The sequence below is a fragment of the Lissotriton helveticus genome, chromosome 5_1, assembly GCF_964261635.1.
Source record: "Lissotriton helveticus chromosome 5_1, aLisHel1.1, whole genome shotgun sequence".
Taxonomy (NCBI): Eukaryota; Metazoa; Chordata; class Amphibia; order Caudata; family Salamandridae; genus Lissotriton; species Lissotriton helveticus.
The window spans coordinates 624,157,855-624,179,728 of record NC_136065.1 but is presented as its reverse complement, the minus strand read 5'-3'; the positions used below and the strand labels follow the sequence as shown (position 1 = coordinate 624,179,728).

Below are 21,874 nucleotides of genomic sequence, written 5' to 3'. Positions count from 1 at the left end.
GGTGGGAAGTAATTTAATTATACTAAATTAATTATTAATTTTTAGGAATTATAAATTAATTTTAATTAATTTTTGCGTTTAAGTTCTGTAGTGGGTTGTAGATTTATAGGGGAATAAGGTGGGAAGGTATTTAGTTGTAACTAAGTAATAATTTATTTTAAATAATTGGAATTGATAATTATATCATTGTTAATTAATTAATAATTGTTAATTAATTGTAATTATTTGGTCATTAATTTGTATTAATTGATTAATTGATAATTATGTTAAGTGTATTATTTAATATTGGAGTGTGTTGTGTGTTTATAGGGGAATGGTTTTTGAAGTAATTAAAACGTAAATAAATAATTATTAAAACATTTTTGGGTATTGATAATTCATTTATTGGACATTAAATATTCATTGGTAATTATCACAATTCATAATTGTGTGGCTATGAAAATTAATTTATTGTTGTTTCAAAATTAATTGGTAATAAAATATTATTAAATATTATTTTATGAGAAATGTAATTAATATATTAATACGTATTATTAATTGGTGGTACATTTAATAATAATAATTTTTTGTTATTAGAAATATTGTGTTTATCAATATTTATTATTTTGTAATTAATATTTATTAATTATTATTTATTGGTACTTAATATGATTTTATTGTTAAATAATTACCCATTGGAAATTGTTTTTATACATTTTTTATTGCTATTTGTAAATAGTTTAGAGTTATTTAATAAATAATTAATTAATTAATTAAAAAAGTTATTTTATTTATAAGTATGCTATTTTTTACTTCTATGCTATCTAATACGTTCCCTTCTCTTGCACTCTCTGGAGTTGGAATAGTAATCTTTACTCCTACACTATCCAACACTTTCCCTACTGTTGCACTCTCTGGAGTGGGATTAGTAATGTTTACCCTTACACTATCCATCGCTTTCTCTACTGTTGCACTCTCTGGAGTGTGAATAGTAATCTTTACCTTCCCGCTATCTAACGCTTTCCCTACTGTTGCACTCTCTGGAGTGGGAATAGTAATTTATACCCCTATGCTATCCAACACTTTCCCTACTGTTGCACTCTCTGGAGTGAGAATAGTAATTTTAACTCCTACGCTATCCAACATTTTCCCTGCTGTTGCCTCTCTGGAGTGGGATTAGTAATTTATACCCCTACGCTATCTAATGCTTTCCCTACTGTTGCACTCCCTGGAGTGGGAATAGTAATTTTTACCCTGCCACTATCCAACGCTTTCCCTACTGTTGCATTCTCTGGAGTGGGAATAGTAATTTATACCCGTACGCTATCCAACACTTTCCCTACTGTTGCACTCTCTGGAGTGGGAATAGTAATTTTAACCTCTACTCTATCTAACACTTTCCCTACTATTGCACTCTCTAGAGTGGAAATAGTAATTTTAGCCTCTACTCTATCCAACACTTTCCCTACTGTTGCACTCTCTAGAGTGGAAATAGTAATTTTAGCCTCTACACTATCCAACACTTTCCCTACTGTTGCACTCTCTGGAGTGGAAATAGTCATTTTAACCTCTACGCTATTCAACACTTTCCCTACTGTTGCACTCCTGGAGTGGGAATAGTAATTTTTACCCCTACTCTATCCAACACTTTCCCTTCTGTTGCACTCTCTGGAGTGGGAATAGTAATTTTAACCTCTACGCTATCCAACACTTTCCCTACTGTTGCACTTCCTGGAGTGGGAATAGTAATTTTAAGCCCTACGCGATCCAACATTATTTTTAGTTTTGTTTTTTTTGGAGTTGGAATATTAGTTTTATTCCCTCTGCTATTTAATAATTCTCTTATTATTTTAGTTAATGGAGTATATAATTAATAAAAAAAATCTGAAAAGTAAATTAAGTTTTTCTTAAATGTGTTATACATAATATAATAATTTGTATTCGTTATTTTTTATGTGTATAGATGTATTTGTAATTTATAATATTTTTTAATAATTTATAAGTTATTAAAATAATTATTAAAACGGATTAATAAGTATGCTTATATAATATTTAGTATGTGTATATATTTAATCAATGTTTCATTACATTTTATAAATTACTTATTCATTTTAAACATTATGAATTTTTTTAATTATGTTTATTTTATTTATAAGTATTATTTAGTTTATTTTACATATTTTTTTAACAAAAAAACCCAATATTTTTAATAACGATGTTTTTGGCATCGATATATATTTTTTCAATATTTTTGTACTTTATTTGTTGTAGATATGATGTAGATATTCTTGATGTCGATATTTTTGCAGGTTGATTTTTTTACCTTCGATATTTTGTTAGTGATCCACATGCATGGGCTAGGTTCTGTCCCAACGCAAAGGACTGCATAATTCCCTTAAGTGAGTCTGGAGCAAGGGCAGAACCTTTCTTTTAAGTCTCCCTACTTCAAAAGCTATAATGGGTACAAATATTGGATCTCTGACACCATGTACTCAGTTCACTTTTGGGACCTGGAAGAATCGGTCAGGAAGAGAGGCTGTGTTACAGGAAGGACTGCTACTTTGCTGCTGTGTTGTCCTACTGCCTGCTGATTGCTGTGCTGTTGAAGGGACTGCCACTTTGCAACTTGCCCTGCTGTGTTGTCCTGCTGCCTTTTGCCTGAGAGTGAGAAGGACTGGATCTACTCACTGCATTCTATACAAAGACAACTTAAGTAAATCGAAGGGCTTATTGGCTTGGCCACTGTTTAAAGAGTCTCAGGGCCATCTATGAAGTTGCTCCTACAATCACTCCTACTGGACCAGGCTCACCTGGAGCCCTCACCCAATGACATCACCCAAAACCAGGCTAGGTTGTCAAACAGGGTTCCTGCAGCTGTCTGCCGAACAACTGCCCACCGCAGCTCAGCATACATCACAGCAGCCCTGAAGTGTAGGAGAACTCCCAGTGTGGGACTGATTGAGGGTGACTGCTATGTCTCCCCGCTTCCTCCACCCCGCTGAGGCTCCCGCAACTGCCACTGTAGAGCTGCGCAAGTGCAACTTAGCGTGGCTTGTCGCAACAATGCAGGCTGCCCGAAGGAGGAGATCCCAACACCGCAAGCTCCATTCACCAGGCCATAAACCTCGCAGCTCCCCCCCCCCCCCCCAGAAAGCTACTGTGTGTACTGAGACCTGCAAGGTCTCCGTAGCCAACCTGCAGGTTATCGCATGATGCTGGATTTGCCCTAATTCCACTGGTCTCGAGGAACCTGTAGTTGCCTTACTGTTTCCATAACTGTGTATGCAACATATTCATTCTAACACGCTGAGAAAGCCTATTTGCTGATCCTCTGCTTGGATCTCTGTCATTTCCCCAGCGTTACCGTAAATGACCTACTAAAAGAGCATGTGTTTTCAAAAGTGTATTTGTATTAATAACTTTGAGCAATCATAACTCATAAACCATTGAATGGATTTTTGTTGTTTTGGTCTTGTTTGAAAGAGTGAAAGAGATACTATTTTTCTACAACACTCTTCTTGTGGGGTTTTCACTGGGTTACTGTTTGTGTGTGTGTGTGTGTGTGTGTGAGCACAAATACCTTACAGATTGCCTCTTTAGTTTAGCCTGACTGCTCTGTGCCAAACTACCAGAGGATGCACACAGGTACGTTTTTACTGTGTACTATAATTACACTGACTAGGACTCTGGTTCATGCATGAACAGGGTGCATACCTCTGCCAACTAGAAACCTAATGTGTAACACCTATTCAATGGTGAAGAAAGATTTTTAATAAATGCTTAGGAAAAGTAACCTTAAGAAATGTACCATTTCCATGCCGGAAGCTCCTGAAGGGTAGGTTATATAAGCTCTCCAGCAGCTGCCTAGTAAGTGCTTGAGCTAAATGAGGTGTGGAAACTGCTCCCAAAGCAGGAATAATGGCCTGGGTGTCAGGAGATGGTTTTCTTCTTCTTGCAGGAAGACCAATTAGGGTGGACTCTTTCTTTACCTGTGAAAGGGCCTCCCCTTTGGTAAATATAAAATTAAACCTGTAGAAGGCAACTCTTTGTCCCCCTAACAGGATAGAACCAAATGCAGTGGGAGCACAGCTACCCCAGAACCGTTTTTTGAGTGACTGCAGAGAAGGGGACTGCTTATTTCCGTGACAGTACCTATGGGTGGACACAAAAGCTCTGCACAAGGGAGAAAGTATTTCTCCATCTTGAAGTTTAGGAGTGAGGGACATTGTGGGATTGTTTGCGTTAGGGAAAACATGAATTGCTGAAAAAGTGGGTATGGTTGCCCCCCAGAACTTTTGCCCCATTGCTTAGGCTGTGTCTAGGAGTCACCTCCACCCACTAACTGGTGCCAATCTTAAATGTGGCATACCAATGAACCCTCCTCATGAGACCTTTTGGTCCTGTGGAAGACCAGAAAAGGCCTGGTCTCTGCTTGCTATGAGGGCCTAAGAGGAGCTCCGAAGGATTGGACCTCCACCCTCTTGTACACAGAACAAGGAATGGACTCCTAGGGTCAGTGGATGGACCTCCTTTGTGGGTGGAGGGACACACCAAGCGGCTGGAGTCCTTTTTATTTAGGTGACCAGTTGACCAGTACCAACTTGACCTGGACTGGATCTTGCTGGTTGTCTCTGCTGGTGTGTGTTCCGGCTCCTAAGTTCTATTTCTGAGGTCCTTGTGCCTTAGAAGTGACCCACAGGAGCTGTTCCAGAAACCCTGAAAAGTTGCAAGATAGAACATTTTTGTACTTCCACTACCTCCTGAACTGTCAGGGAGAAATTGTGGCAATGGTGTCTGAATTCAATGCTCCTTCCGCATATAGTGCTTTAGGCATGCCCCACTGGAGGATTTTGAATCCATAGCAATACTAGGTCAGAAGATGAAATCTTTGAGACAAACATGCTTTGGTATCTATCCCGCTCTGCATTTAGGTTGGCCTGAAATTGTTCTTAGGTCCCGTCTACAATTTCCATGAAGTATTATGGTACTGATTGCTTTTTAGTGGTGTTTTAGTTAAACCCTGAACATTTCCAATCTCTGGTTTCTCTTCTGGGCCGGACTGGGAACCAAAATCGGCCCTTGCAAATTGCTCGGCCGTCCCCCCCTCCCCACTTGGGGGGGTTGGAGGTGCCGCTGAGCTCTTTGCCTGGGCCGGTTTTCGGCCGATTTTGCAGCTATGCTGCAAAAACGGCCCTCTAACAAAATCGGACCCCAGGGGCTCAAAACCGGCCCCCACCCTTGCAGCGCACCGGGGGATTGCCCGGTGCCCGCTATGGCCAGTCCGGGCCTGTTTCTCTTAGTGGATTTTTGATGCTTTGGTGTAATTTTGTTGACTAAATTTAACTCTGTTTTTCTAATTTGAATTGGAATTTTTATTGTTCTTTTTTTACTTTATAACTGTTTTGGTACTGTATAGATACTTTGAACATTGCCCGAAGTTAAGTCTGCCTGTTGTGTTCCATAGCTACCAGGGGATTATTTAGTAACCCCAAGAAGTTAATGTCATTGTTCTGGAAGTGGGCGACCACCACCTGCAAATAATAATCTACTTTCTTACATTGGTGTTCAGCAGAGGGATCCAGGACTTATGCTTTGCAGTACCACAAAGTGGTTTAAGTTGAAATTAGAAACCCTTTTCTAAATTGACAGTAAAAATTTACTTTTTTGATATTTTACTTGGCTTTTGGTGTTTATTGCATACTTTTTTTTATTTTTTCCTACATTCATTTTCGTACTCAACTTTTCCAATTCAAGTCTAAGGGGAACATGGAGGTAAATTTTGCTAACATAGAGAGCCTTAGCATGGCACAGCTTAGGAACAAGGGTGAACAGTACAACTGAAGTTGAGCAGGGAATCCAAGAAGGTGGATTACCACATTGCCCTGAGAGTGAGGGAAGAGATCTGTCCGATACAGTCCACCTCAGAGGAGAATGAGTATGAAATTGAATAAGAGAATGAGGAAGAAGATGGGGCTGCCCAAGTGCCATAGGCTGTTTCTCCCCAAGGAGTGGCATCACCCTTTAATTACCAGGGCAGGGAGCACTGTGTCTTCCCACAGTTTGTTGCCATGACAGCTGAAGAACAGGCAGGCTCAGAGAGGCTTAAAACTGCACATGGCCACTCTAACCCTTGAGGAGGAAAAGTTGACCTTAGCTGCTCAGGAGAAAAAGTTGGCCTTGACTTCTAAGGGAAAAAAGTTGACTTAGGCCTTGGCAGAGAAGAAGGTTCTGCTGGCACAAGAGTAGAGCCAGCACAAGAGTGACTTGGGGTCCTAAACGGCATCCCATAGTAGGACGGGGGAAGGGGTAGCCTGTGGAAGCACATGTCTGTGAAAGTACTTTCCTATTATAGGTAGGGATACACTAGTGGCCCTAAACACAGCTGCCAGGTTAAGTATGCCCCCCCCTGAAGAAGGCCCTCACAAGCAGACTTGGTCTAACCCCAGAGAAGTATCCCCTGCAGTTTAGGCATAGCCAGAACAATGTACATCACTCTTGGGAGATTTTATGGACCTGTCAAGAAAAGCACTACTTGGTTGGGTGATGAGCTACAAAGTAAAGTACTGTGATGGGCTGTATAATTTATTAATGAAGAAGCACATCTTGAGTAATTGCCTCACAGAGCTGCACCAGTAACTAATACATTTCAAGCTTACCATCCCAAGGAAGCAGACCTGGTGCTCAGGTTGGGATTTTTATTGTTTGGTGTTATGAATTTATAAGTGTTTTGAAACCACATAAATACTTTATACATTGTTCTAAGTTAACCCCTTTGCTGCGGGGGTTAATTTCCCGCTGTGCTGGGGGGAGGGGGGCGCGCACGGAGCCCGCATGCTCATGACGAGCTGAGCTCGTCATGAGGCACGGCGCTCCTGTGCTCATGACGAGCTCAGCTCGTCACAGGTGCATTACCTGCCGTGGAACGCTCAGCACAGCAGGGGAATTATCCCCGCGTGTGAGCGTTCCACGGCTCATGACGAGCTGAGCTCGTCATGAGCACCGGAGCGCTGTGGCTCATGACGAGCTCAGCTCGTCATGAGCATGGAAGAGGTTAAGTCTTTCTGTTCTGTGCAACGCCTATCAGCGGGTTGAGCTCAGGTTAATTTTATGACTTGGGGGTTCACCCTGGCAAGCTAGTGTTATTATTCCTTGAAATTGGTGATCACTCACCCAACATAATTATCCAATCTCTTACCACATAGAACGCAGAGAAATTGTATAAAAGCCATTGGGGTGCCATTAGGGTCAAACATGTGTAAGTGTTATTTGTTTTGGGGGTAGATCTAAACGGAGCAATGGATTTGTTTGCTGTTTAGATTCTTATTAGTTGTCACAGAATATTAATAGAATTATCCTGTCCAGGAAGCAAAATCACAGTTGTCAACTGTACTACATGTTCCATTTGGTTATACTCACTTTCCAAGCTCACTGACAAAATCTAGACAGTGAAACTTGCTGAACTGAACACCCAGTGAATTCTGACATGACTGGAGCATTGGAACTGCACCTAATGCATGAGATGTTGAAAAACAAGGACCCTGTCAGTGAACTGATGACATCTCACTTCTTCTGTAAGTGAATAGAAGTGCGGATGAAAAGAATATTATTAAACATTGCCATCTATTGTATTTTTGATGGTATTGCTCCACTGACTTATAGTGGCTAAGCAACTACAGGCAGTTTCACTGTTTAGGTCGAGCCCTACCAGAGAGTGCAGCTGTTTGGTTTGCTAACAACATTGTGGTGACATTCCGAAAGCTTCCCTGGGAATGGAATTGTCTTTGTGGTTTGTAACTCATATTTGCTTGCTTTTTTATTTGTGGCCATAATTGTTTTAGGCTGTGCAGCTTGAGTACGTCCCTTCCATTGCCCAAACCCTATTTACTGTGTTCTCCCACCAGTGCCCGATTTCCGTGAACAGGTATTTAAATCTTGTTCTTATCTTGCCACATTTGTTGTGCTATCAAAGACAGAGGTCAAAGGTGAGGCTGTTCTCTCGATGGAGCTTGGTATTTGCTTTTCTTTCTCTGATTTCAAAGTTAGATGATTTATGTGACAATCATGCTGGCTAGTGGTGTGCTGCTTGAGCGAGGCTGTACGATGTTATTGTTTTTTCGATCACACAACAAAATTTAAATGTCTGTAAATAAACTGTTCAGGTTTTTCAGAATATATCAGAATTAGAAAAGCACAAATGAAGCAAATTTTTTTGTAATTCTGAAATGTGGTGGAAACAAATATTTTGATGCGACCCAAAAACATTAGTACACTAGATGATGCCATTCATACACATTGTCGCTTGTGTGCTATATTCTTCTTTTCAGTAAAGTTGTATGTCTGTGCAAATGTAATGGTCATTTCAATTCAATCTGTGTTGTCTGTAATGGCAGTGTGCTACCACCCAATGCATACTCCACGCTACTCTACTCCACTCTACTCCTGCACCACTGCACACCACTGCAATCTACTCTGTATGACTCCGCAACACTACACACTGCGTCACTGCACTCTACTCTGCACAATTCAACTCTATGCCACTCCACACTACGCCTCTCTACTCTAGGCCAAATCACTCTACTCTACTACACCTCACTGCACTCATCACTACTGCCCTCTAATCCACTCCACTCTTCCCTATGCCACTCTACTCTGTAAAACTGCACTCTACTCCAGTACACTCTACTCTGTACCACTCCATGCTACACCAATGCACTCCAATACACTCTATGCCTCTCTAATCAACGCTGGACTCTACGTCACTCTACCCTACCATGCACCACTCACCACTCTACTCTGAATAATCTACCCTACGCCATCGCATCTATGCCACACCAGTCTGCTCTGTGCCACTACACGCTACTCTACGCCACTCTACTCTACTACTCTATGTCACTCCACTCTACGCCTCTCCATTCAATATCACTTTACTCAAAACCAATGCACTCCACGCTAGTACTCTCTCTGCACCACTACACTCTACTCCACTAAACTCTGCAGCACTTTATGCCACTGCACTATACGCTTCTGCACTCTACACCATTGTACTCTATGTCACTGCTCTCTGCATCCCTGCACTCTAATCCACACCACTGCACTCTTCTTTGCGCCACAGTACTGTACGCTACTCTACTCGACACTGCACCAGTCTACTCTACGCCACTGATCTCTATACCACTGTACTCTAAACCACTACACTCTACGCCAGTGCCCTGTACTTCAACTAGTTTGCATCACTGCAGTCTAGGCCACTCTGCTCTGCAGCACTCTACAACACTGTACTCTATGGAACTGCACGCTAAACCACTCTACACCACTGTGCTCTAACTCACTGCACTCTATGCCACTCTATTCTACTCTGCCACTACGTTATGCACCACTGCACTCTATGCCACTATATTCTACTCTGCACCACTGTACCCTACGCCATTGCTCTCTGCACCACTCTATGCCAATGCACTCTACTATACACCACTGCACTCTACGATAGTCTACTCTACAACACTGCTCTCTCTGCCACTCTACTTTCTGCCACTGCACTCTACTCTTTGCCACTGCACTCTACTCTATGCTACTGCACTCTACGCCACTCTACTCCAATTTGCTCCACTGCAGTCTATGGCACTCCACTCTACACCACTCTACTCTATGCCAATCCACTCTACTCTGAAACTACCTACTCTATGTCTTTGCACTCTATGCCACTGCACTCTACACCACTCTGCTCCACTCTCTGCCACTGAACTCTATGACACTGCACTCTACACTGCACCACTCTACACCACCGTACTCTGCTGTGCACCACTCTACTCTACGCCACTGTACTTTAATCCACTGTACTTTATACCGTAGCACTTAACACCACTTTACTCGAAACGAATGCACTCTATGCCAACTACTCTGCATCACTGCACCCTACACCACTCTACCCTGCAACACTCTACGCCAATCTAATCAGTTCTGGCCCACTCCACTCCACTGCACACCAGTCCAATCTACCCATCCACCACTTCCCTCTGTGCCCCTCTACACTATACCTCTGCACTATACTCTGCACCACTCCACTCTACACCATTTATCCCTACTATGAAACAATCTACTCTACACTACTGTACTCCGTGCCCCTGCACTCTACTCTGCATCACTCTACTCTATGCCACTGCACTGTACGTCAGTGCACTCTACACCACTTCACTCAAAACAATGCACTCTACGCCAATCTACTCTGCACCACTATACTTTATGCCATTTCACTCTGGGTCACTCTACGACATTACACTCTACTATACTCCACTATATGACTCTCTAGTCCTTTATACTCAACTTCACTCTATGGGACTCTACTCCACTCTATGGCACTCCACTCTGCAAGAATTTGCTTCACTCTATGCCACACTACTCCACTCTACATTGTGCTACGTAACTCCCTCTATGCCTCTCCTTGACACTTCACTCTATTGTACGACACACTATTCCACTCTACTCCACTACTCAACTATACACCACTTCTCTCCAGTCAGTGCCGCTCCACAGCACTCTATGACACTCCACTCTTCTCTCTGTCACTCAATTCTACAACACTCTACTCCATTCTGTGTCCCTCAATTCTACGACAACAATCTACTCCACTCTACACCTCTCTATTCTACAACACTATTCCAGTCTACCCAACACCCTCTGTGGCACTCAATGATACTCTGTCACTCCACTCCACTCCACTCAGACACTCTATTCCACTCAACTCTACTACACTCTATGCCTTTCCACTCCACCATACTCTACTCTCTCCACAATGCTTCACAACACTCAACACCACTCCATGACACTCCACTTCACTCCATGTAACACTGCGCTCTACACCCAAGCACTTTATGCCCATCCTTTCTATGTCTCTCCAATTTACTCTGCGCTCTACACCACTCTGCGCCACTGTACGCTATTGTGCACCACTCAACTCTGCTCTGAAAGAATCTCCTCTGCGCCACTGCACTCAGTGCCACTCCACTCTCCTGCCTCTCCACTCTGTGCCACTCCTACTCTACGCTGCACTCTACACTACGTTTGTCAAAACCAAAGTACTCTATGCCACTGCACTCTACGCCACTATACTCTTTTGATATCAAGCAAAGGTTTTGTACTAGAAGGATATGGCAAAATGTAATAGTTCTCCCACCTCATATGTGTTCTGTTGCTATTGGATCACTGTAATGAAGCCATGCATGTATGTTTTAATGAAGACAGGGTGAAATTTTCAATATGCATGCAAAATTGACAAAACCTCACAAATCTCACATTACTCAAAATGTTCGAAATTTCATCGATATTTTGCATTGTTCCACTTTACATATTAGAGGGTTCATTTTGCCATTTTCTGCTGATGGTTTTTAACACTAGTTATTGTATAAATGTGAATCCCTAATTCCTTAATTTCATTGGAGAAACACTCATCATTTTGCTGCAGGCATTGCCAAAGCCAATAGGCCTGGCATTGTCTGCCGGCCTTTTATCAATTCGTGTTTTGTCATTGTTTTTGCAGAACTTTATTGTTTGGGCATCTGGGGTTTGTCGATCTAAAAAAAACACAGACTAAAAGCAAAAATGTTGTTGGGTTTAAAAAAACACACATTACCCACTGCCTGCCACTGAGATTAACTACTTTGTTTTTTAATGTGCTCCTTGTGAAAGGGCAGAATGCCATAACTCATAGTGAAGGCAGCCAATGGGTGAAGTGGGGTGACACATTGCCCTTCGATGCATGCTCGAGTGGGGTGGAGAAAATCGTGAATGACACAACCACTGGCAAATGGATGAAGTATAGCTTAAAACTTCTATGTGTAATTATGTCATACACATAGTTTTAGCAAAATTAAAAGGTCTTGGCTAACACGGACTTAAAAAAGCCAATTGCTCTTACAGTGGCCTCCAGCTTCTTGAAAGAAAAGAGAGAGGTCAAGAAAGAAAGAACACAACAGGCACGAAACAAAGAAAGAAAAGAAAGAAAAGAAGGAAATAGTTCAAGTAAGAAAGAAAAAGAAAGGGAGATGCAAGAAAAGAAAGAGAAAAGAAAAAAATAGGCAACAAGAAAAGAAAGACATAAAGAAGAAAGAAAGAAAAACAAAGAAAGACAGAAAAACAAAGAAAGAAAGGAAGAAAGAAAGGGAGAAGAAAGAAATGAGGAAAGCAAGAAAGAAGGAATGAAATTAGACAGGTAAGAAAGAGATAAAGAAATAAAGCAAACAAAGAAGGAATGAAAGATGGACAGAAAGAAAAAATAAAGAAAAATGGAAAGAAAGAAAAAGCAAGAAAGAAAGAAAAGGCAAGAAACAAATAAAGCAATATAGATGATAAGAAAGGCTAAGTGTGTTACAACTGCCATGTACGGTGCGGGCATTTTGGGATATGTTGACTCGCAGCCTCAGCAACTGGTGAAGAACGCCTTTGCCAGATATTTACTGGCAGTTCCCAACAGCACGGCTACCTATATCTGACATGCAGAGCTTGGGATTTCGCATTTCTCTGATCTAATTAAACTCGAGCCAACTTTACTAGGGCACAAAATATGGGCTACAAAACATACCAGTCTCAATCAAGATTTTATAATCGACTGCCTAAAGCTTGACAGAGGGCTATGCATCCCCTGGTTAAATTACATCAAAAGCTTTATGACAGACATTGGTCCCCCAATCCAGATAGCATTACATCAATCCAGAGAAAAACATTGAAGTCTGAATGCTTAATACCACTAGAGTCAATTAGACTCTCAAACGAAATTGTTAAGCCCACTGTTTTGGGAAATCAATTGTTAATGTCATGTTTTGGAATCCAACCATATCTCATGTTTGTAACCGGGGACTATGACAGGATGCTTTTAACTCGTTTTTGTCTGGGAACTTTCCACAGATTGAGTAGGTTTCCTGTCATTACCGACTGGTCTAAATCTCTAGCACCATGCCCATGTGATGATCTGTCTCAACAGTCAACATTGCACGTTTTTGTATTCTGTAAATGTTATTCTGTCCCCAGAAAAAGATGGATCGTTCCCATTCTAAAGACCTTGGGCTTGAGACAATTTCGCCCAGCTTTCTTAACGTTGCAATGTTTAAACTATGAAATGTTTTCTACTCCCTTAGAAATTTATTTGAAACGTGTGGTCAAATTTAGAAAAACACTATGGGATATGAACACAGTTTTTAACTTATCATTTTTAACATTACAATGTTTACATTATGAAATGTTCAAGAGCACAATTGTAACAAATTTGTAATATGTATTACGTCAAGACATATAATGCTGGATGTGAACCTGGTTTTTAATTGATGATTTTATATCCTTCTTAATCATGTAATATAGATGTGATACATTCACACTTGACAATCTTGTGCTTTTATGATTTATGTTTTTAAATCGAATAAAGCTCATTTTGAATTTTGAATTTGAATGAAAAGAAAGAACAGAAAGAGGGACAGAAATACAAGATAAAGGCTGTTTTTTTCCTGGGCAAATTGGTCTTAGTTTGAGCCCAAATTGAGCCCAGTATAAAAGTGTTTTGAAGACTTTTCCACTTATGGATTCACCTGTACACTATTGAAGCTTTCAGTTTGTGTACTGAGTAAAAAGAGGATAACTTAATGCAGAACAGTTTCAAATGAAAACAATCTGTTATGCTGTGAAGTCAGATAAACATAGGACACTCCAAAAAGGAATTTACAACAGCATTGGCAGGCGACCGGAACTGATAAAGCATGTAATGTGGCTTGTGCTCACATCCGGTATAAAGTACCCTACTTTCACATCATGCACGAAACACAAAGGCTACACTAAAGTAATTTTAAAGTAGAAACCAAAAAACACTGGCGCTGAAGGGGCTACCCTGTGTTGGGTTGTGCTCACTATGAGAGACTAAAATGTAGTCACTCAAAGTGAAGTTAACTGGTGACTGAAGTAGGCTGGCCAGCTGCTGTATGCTTCTAGTGAGTGCAAGTAAAATGGGAAGGACACAACAATAGACCAATGGATAAAGAGAGGTGACTGAAATCTCTTTTAGGTGAATATATTATGCATGTAATTTTCATAAAATCAAAAGTTCTTGGATAAAGCCTGACCTAAAATCACAGCAGCCAAGGGGAAAAAGGTCAGCATGTTCCTCTGTGTGTGTGTGTGTGTGTGTGTGTGTGTGTGTGTGTCCATCTGAAAAATAAATGTTATAGAAAATATGGAAATCTTTTATTCAGGAGTATGTTTTGTTAAAAATACTTATGGCAGCACTCCCTCCTCAGTGCTACCCGGCCCCTGGCAGACTGTCAGCCGCGGCTCGCACAGGTAAATGCTGTGGGACGGTGAGGCGGGGGGCGGGGCAGGGGGGTATTAGAATCGGACATACGACGGCAATGTAAAAACTAACAAAGTAAATAAATAAAAGCACTTACCTTGCGCTCGCTGCATCGCAGAATTCAGCGATGCGGCGAACGCAAGGTAATTGCTTTTATTTATTTATTTAGTTTGTTTTCACATTGCCATCGTATGTCCGATTCCACTATCCCCCACCTTCCAAGCCCCGTCTCCCCACCCCACCCCACATTATTTACCTATGTGAGCCGCAACTGTCGGAGTGACATTGTATTAAATTGATATATTTGAGAAATTACGTTTTTTTCTAGGAAAAATTAGAGGAACTACATCTATCTGTCTTGACATGTATTGACCTTATGACCTCAATGCTAGAAGGTGGTAGATAAATGATGGCTCTTCATTGAATTGTACTAGGAGAGAGTACAATTTAGACAAACATTTGGAAGATAATTGTGTGGTCTGCAAAGGGACTCCTTTTTGGTATATCGCTATGGTGGCAATACTTTTCTGAAGAGGGTAGCTGGAGTTTAGACCCCATAAGTGAAGTTTTTTTTCTTGTTTCAGGTACCTGTCGACATGTTGATCCAATGGCTTCTGAGGCTCTTGTGTTTGCTCATCATTGCTGAAGGTGACTGTACTTTTTTTTAGAAGTAATTGTTATTAGGTACACAAAGTAAATGTAGTAGAATAACAAGCCTCTGTTGTCCTATACATTGCAAAACATAGAAAACACAAATGAACTTTCCTCAATCTTTGCCAGTGTGGTACACACAGCTTAAGTATTCCTCATCTAGCGCATATTTCCACGAAGACTTCTCTTGCCACCACATTACTCCAACTTTTGCTGTACGTTAAGCACAAGTAGTACCTTAAAGTCTTACTTCCTTAACATTTTTGCCCCTTCACTGCACTCCATACCATTGGAACCCTAAAAATGATCCAAGGGAAGCCCAAACATCTACATGGGCCAAATGAAACATTGAACAAACTCAACCCTGGGCAATGAGGCATCTTCCCAAGCAAACTCCAGCAGAACAGCCTCTCATTCCATCGCTAATAGTGTAACCCCCCCGCTTCTGCTATTTGCACATCCTGCTGATTTCCTGTTGGGTCTATCTGTCATTCTTCCAAAAACTGGATACCACCTCAGAGATCCAGAAGAGTTAATGCTTCTCTTTCTAGGATTATCTTGGTTTGCCTGGGTACACAATCTTATCTTCTACGACAATGCCTCTGAATGACCTCTTAATGGCTCAGTTAATCTCTCATCTTCTCCACTGCCTGGCTAACATCTGGCAGTAGCAAATTAATGAAAGGTGTTATTGTTCTTCCTCGATTATTTATCCAGGATTTTTTCTCACCTTTCACCCCAGTGTTCAATCTGACCAAGAAAGTAACACATTTGTCATCAATTCGTTTTTGCAATTTTAGGGACCTCCTGCACAAGACCCAGTTGCTCTTCAAGCCAGTAATTGAAGGGTGTTGCTTTCATCCCCAGTTAGATACCAAATCATGTGAACTTTTTCAGACCTCCTATGTTTTTCAGCTTTTTATGTATATTCAACTGTATGATTGTTTTTCTATTCAAGGCTTTAGTCCAAATGTTTATCTGCTGAATCTCAGTCTCTAGTTCCAGAAATCCAATTTGCTGAATTCTAGTGATACATTCAATCCCACCACCCTCGTTTTCAATTTTTGTGTGGACTCAGTCAGTTTATTCAGCTTAACGCTGGTCCTGGTAGACTTTTGCTTTGTTTCTTGGGATTGTTTTGTTGAGAGCATGGCTACAAGGTGGTAGGCGCTCAAGGGAATATCCATGAGAATTTCCCTCCCTTTGAGACCCTGTCCTGGAGGGAAGCTCTTACATTCCTTTGCCAACATTTATTTCTTTATTTGGCCTGCAAATCATTGCTCGGCTCCATGTCAGTCCTTGCCACGGTCTTCTATTCTTCCCTGCTCAAAAGACCTCCGACTGTCATCTCATGTGTTATGTTCTGTAAGTAATATGATAAGTCTTTCTTCTTGCAGCAGCCACTGTACCAAATTTTTAAAAGAGTCAGATAAGTCAATCCTCTCTTTCAACAGCAACATTCTCAGAAGCCCTCTCCCCATGCCTGACTGGGAAATTGTGAATTTCCTTACATGTTGGCCTTTTACTGTCCAGCAAAAGGCATATTCTATAGGATGCTGGTTCTCCTAAGGAGTTCCTGCCCCAGTCTTCTTTCTCCATCTTCCAGGAGACCTATGTGCACACGCTCTGCTGGGGTTTGCAGCTATTATCCCGCATTTTTTATCCCGCGGACTTTCAGGCCGCATACTATTTACCTGCAAGGACATTGACCTCGCATACCATCATGCCGCATTTTTTCAAAACGCATGTGCATTTATCACGCATGCCTTTACAACGAATTACGTTGTAAAGGCATGGATGGTAAATCCATTTGCGTTTTGAAAACCACGATGACGAGAGAGGTAAGGGGGTTTGGGTTAATTTTTTAGGGGTGGGGGTTGTGCTGGGGTAGTTATAGTGTAGTGTAGTGTTGTGTTAGTGTAGTGTAGAGTTGTGGAGGTTGTTTAGTGTAGGGTCGTGCTGGAGGAAGTGTTAGAGGGGTTAGGGTAGTGTTGTAGTGTTTGTGTAGTGTAGGGTCGTGCTGGGGGTAGTGTTTTAGGGTTTAGGGTAGTGTTGTAGTGTTTGTGTAGTGTAGGGTCTTGCTGGGGGTAGTGTTTTAGGGTTTAGGGTAGTGTTGTAGTGTTTGTGTAGTGTAGGGTTATGCTGGGGGTAGTGTTTTAGGGTTTAGGGTAGTGTTGTAGGGTTTGTGTAGTGTAGGGTCATGCTGGGGTAGTGTTTTAGGGTTTAGGGTAGTGTTGTAGTGTTTGTGTAGTGTAGGGTCATGCTGGGGGTAGTGTTTTAGGGTTTAGGGAAGTGTTGTAGTGTTTGTGTAGTGTAGGGTCATGTTGGGGTTAGTGTTTTAGGGTTTAGGGTAGTGTTGTAGTGTTTGTGTAGTGTAGGGTTATGCTGGGGGTAGTGATATAGGGTTTAGGGTAGTGTTGTAGTGTTTGTGTAGTGTAGGGTCATGGTGGGGGTAGTGTTTTAGGGTTTTGGGTAGTGTTGTAGTGTAGGGTCATGCTGGGGGAAGTGTTATAGGGTTTAGGGTAGTGTTGCAGTGTAGGGTCATGCAGGGGTAGTGTTTTAGGGTTTAGGGTAGTGTTGTAGTGTTTGTGTAGTGTAGGGTCATGCTGGGGTGTAGTGTTTTAGGGTTTAGGGCAGTGTTGTAGTGTTTGTGTAGTGTAGGGTCATGCTGGGGGTAGTGTTTTAGGGTTTAGGGCAGTGTTGTAGTGTTTGTGTAGTGTAGGGTCATGCTGGGGGTAGTGTTTTAGGGTTTAGGGTAGTGTTGTAGTTTTTGTGTAGTGTAGGGTCATGTAGGGGTAGTGTTTTAGAGTTTAGGGTAGTGTTGTAGTGTTTGTGTAGTGTAGGGTCATGCTGGGGTGTAGTGTTTTAGGGTTTAGGGTAGCGTTGTAGTGTTTGTGTAGTGTAGGGTCATGCTGGGGTGTAGTGGTTTAGGGTAGTATTGTAGTGTTTGTGTAAGGTCATGCTGGTGGTAGTGTATTAAGGTAGTGTTGTAGTGTATGTGTAGGGAAGTAAAGTGCTTTATGGTAGTGTTGGGGGGTCGTGCTGGGTTGTGTAAATGTAGGAAAAGGACTGTGTGTCAAGGGTGGCTGGTGCAGGGGTACTACATTACAGTGTAGTGTAGGGTTGGGTAGGGTACTCATACTTACCTTAACTACTTTAACAACCAGTATACCTTTAATATGCATGCCTTTTCGTTGTAAAGGCATGCGTGTTAAAGGCATATTCGTTTTAAAAGTATTCGTTCTTTTTATTTGCGGCCCAATAGTACTTGCGGGATCAAATTTGCGGTATGATGGTATGCGGATTGTTTGTCTGCGGTCTGACATCATATATTCCTCTGCTGGTGGTCACTTCTCCCCCACTCTGCGATCCTTAGGCTCAATGGTGGGGTTGAGTCATCTGCATGCTTTGGCAAGCTGCTGGGCATGGCAATGCTGCCATCAGTACCAGCTGTCTGTTCAGCAAGAAGACGCAAGAGTGACTCCCAAGGGCCTGCACACCTTGTTCCATGCTGGGCCCTTTCAGTTCTACTCTGCATATTCCGCACAATCCGCAAGAGAACTCATGGCATACAAAGCTATCATCATGGTAACTTCACTGCCTATACGTGGTAACTCTAGTTTTTTTATGAATCTTGTTATTCTTTATCATATACCGGATTTTAGAAAGCAGTGAGAAAAATATTCATTGATTGAAGTTAGACATAGGCAACTTTCTAACAATGTGATGGTTTAGTGTTTCGGTACTGCTCATTACTTTGAATGTGAAAGAAGGTTCATCAAAAAATGCCTTTCGGTATGTTTTAAAGTAGTACTTTCTAACTAAGAGTAGGTTATTGTCAATGTTGTCTCAAGCAAAACATACTTTTAGTATTGCCCCTTTTTAAGAAAAAACAAAAACACTTTAGAAGCTGTGAGTAGTGCCTACCTCTAACTTAGCCTGAAATAATGTTGCCATGCATTTTCTACCATTGACAGGGGATGGATTTGCCCACTGGAAAGACATTTCACCACTCAAGGATTTAATGAAATCATAGTCTGTGCGGTGGGTGATGCTGTGAGATGTATGATGTGGTGATATCACAGGAAGTGACCTGCTAGAATGTGACCTCATAGAGAGTGGATAAGACAGCTAAGCAAAAAATAGAATTTCACTGTAGCAGACACAAAAAACCCACAATTTTCATTTGGCTGTTGTATGGTAAATATGCTGATCAACTTGACAGTTCCATATAATGGCACATGTGTAGTTACACAGGGTAAGAAGTGTAAATAAACATATCAAGTCCAAGTTGACTGTTTGATGCTGTAGATATCCATTGTACCTTGCAACAAAATGTAATATTGTTTAGTAATGTAGACTGCAGTCACTAGCTTAACAAAACTTGAGGGGGCCTCCCCTCTGGACTCAGTCAGGAGCTCCCAGGCAAAGGTTCAGGTTCAGAAACAAGTTTATTTAGACATTTGTCCATAAAACATTCTAAAAACACACTTGACAATGAAAACCTTTAAAAGAACCCACCTCCTGGCTACCTCAACCCCCCAACCCATTACATTTCATCATAAAAATTTTGTTTGAGAGATCGTAAAAACCGAGCCAACGCAACTGCCACATCTAAATAACGCATCCCAGACAATAACTCCACCGCTTTGTTCCTATGGAGAGCATCATGTTTAAAAACAGAGGTCTTAAAAACTTCATTTGATTTGCGAGATAAAAGACGCAGACCATAAAAATATGCCTAAGGGTAAATTTCGCTTCCAAGGGGCCGGGGCAGAGCCCACTATTATTCTGCACCCTAATCCTATGTGGGCGTGATGTATAGATTGGATTACAGCCCGCCCTAGCCCTTAATATTTCGTTTCTCAATCCTGAATCTGGTAACCGTGATAAATAAGGGAAGACACTCTTCTGGCCTAATGTAGCAAACAAGAAGCTAATGGATGATTTCTTCTTTAGATACCGTAGATCGATCGATTCTGACGCCATAGCAGCAGATTGTCTTAGTGCTCGTTTGCCTGGAAAGGGGAGCCAAGATATAACTGTACCACTATTTAAATGGCGGTTCTTGGTTGCAGTTATTCTGGTTCTTACGACCTTTGCCCACATCCTTTCACTACTTTGGATCTCTTCCCAACACAATTTGGATACTTTAACCACCTCGTCATCCTCCAACAATGTGTTAAAGTATCTTAGAGCCCGAGTAGAAGCTGCCATGTTCCAAGAGACCAGAACTAATGAAAAAGATGCAGTGTTGAGCCTAGATGCTCATAAAGTCATCAACACTCTAAATTGGGCTTTCATGATACAGACTCTACGTAGTTATGGGATATGAGAGGGATTTCCTTCTGTACCAAGATAGTACGGAGTGGGTTAAATAGGTACAATGTTATCAAATAGCTGGCATATACAAAGGGGACTAGACAGGAATGCTGTCTGTCACTGCTGACATTTGCACTGACATTTGAGCCCCTAGCGTGGCTGGGTTACGGACAGCATATAAGGGACAGGATCTCCTTGGGAGGCACACACAGTATAATCACTCTGTACGTGGATGACATTCTCCTGACGATACTAGAAACCTTGGAGACATGGCATAACATAGAGTGCACATTAAAAAAGACAGAATATGCAGGCTCCATTTGAATGTGAATTATTCCTTTAAGTATTCTATAAATGGGGCAGAGTTGAAGGATGTCTCTGTCATAATGTTTCAGATTATCACTACCTCTTTCAGACACCTGGGGATAATGCTTTGTAAGGCCCCAGGAGAGATTTAGAATGTGGAAGCAATGCTGTGTAAGTTAGAGACAAATATGAATACATGGCTGCACTTTCCATTGCATCTGATGGGAAGAATAGCTTTAACTGAGATGATAGTTCTCCTCAGGGTTCTGAATGTGTTTACACACATGCCGGCGTTTATTGCAGAGAAGTGTTTCCGGAAGTTGGATGACTTGCTGCAATTACTATACTGGGGCACTGAAGGGCCAGGATGGTGCTGGACATATGGAGACTGCCTTGGGAGACCTGGGGAATGTTGGTACGAGCTTCAGGAAATATTACCAAGCAACACAATTACAATATGTGGTCCCCTGGATTCTTGAAGGGACACTAGATCCAGTAAGCCAACTGCTGAAGAATCTAATCAACCACAGAGAATTGTTGTCCACCATGTTAATACCCAGGAATTGCTTAGGCATACACCTATACATCTCCAAACACTGGTTGCAGGCTGGGTCATAGCAGAAAAGTTGGAAGGCCATAAATGCATGTATATGCCACAGTTAGAGCTGTGAGATAACAATGCTGTTCCGAAAACTGGCCAGATTTGTAAGGGAGGGGACTGAGAGGGAAAAAACCCAGACAGGTGGAGGATGTCTATGAGGGGAGCATTGATGGGATTTCCTGCCTTCAGTGACAGATGGTGCTCCCCCCACTACTTTTCTAATGTATGCATGGATTGCAGCCACAATATGGAAGGTATGATCAGATTTTCCACAGGAACCTGAAATACACAGGCCAAACCAGCTGGTGGTGTCGCTAGTGGAGAGTGGGAAACTGTCCACCATTTCCAGAGTATAGATCCCACTGGCGCACAAAAGAATATAATGCCTTATAAATCACTGGTACAGGGACATGGGCGAGGAATTAGAGGGTGCATTTTGGTACACAGTTTTTGAAAGCTGCAAAACAGTCACACGTAAAGCAAGACTGAAACGTATCCAATATAAGTGTGTGTATGGAATGTATATTACTCCAGTGATGCTCAGGAAGATGAACCTGGAGCAAGCAGATACCTGGTGGAATGTAAAATAACCACTAGCACATATACACATATGTGGTGGGAATGCATGGCTATGAGACATTTCTGGAATTACATCACCACAAACCTGAGAATACTAACAAATGTGAGCG

The 21,874-nt window shown here is 41.6% G+C and overlaps 1 protein-coding gene across 1 annotated transcript in view; it reads left to right on the top strand.

The window, feature by feature from the left end:
- Positions 1-14,886: 14,886 nt before the first annotated feature.
- Positions 14,887-21,874, top strand: part of LOC144753313 (trypsin-like) — a 43,093-nt gene continuing 36,105 nt past the window's right edge. Inside the window, exon 1 of the mRNA XM_078641052.1 lies at positions 14,887-14,953. Coding sequence (XP_078497178.1) covers positions 14,902-14,953 — 52 coding nt within the window. The 5' untranslated portion in view covers positions 14,887-14,901. The remainder of the gene's footprint in view (positions 14,954-21,874) is intronic.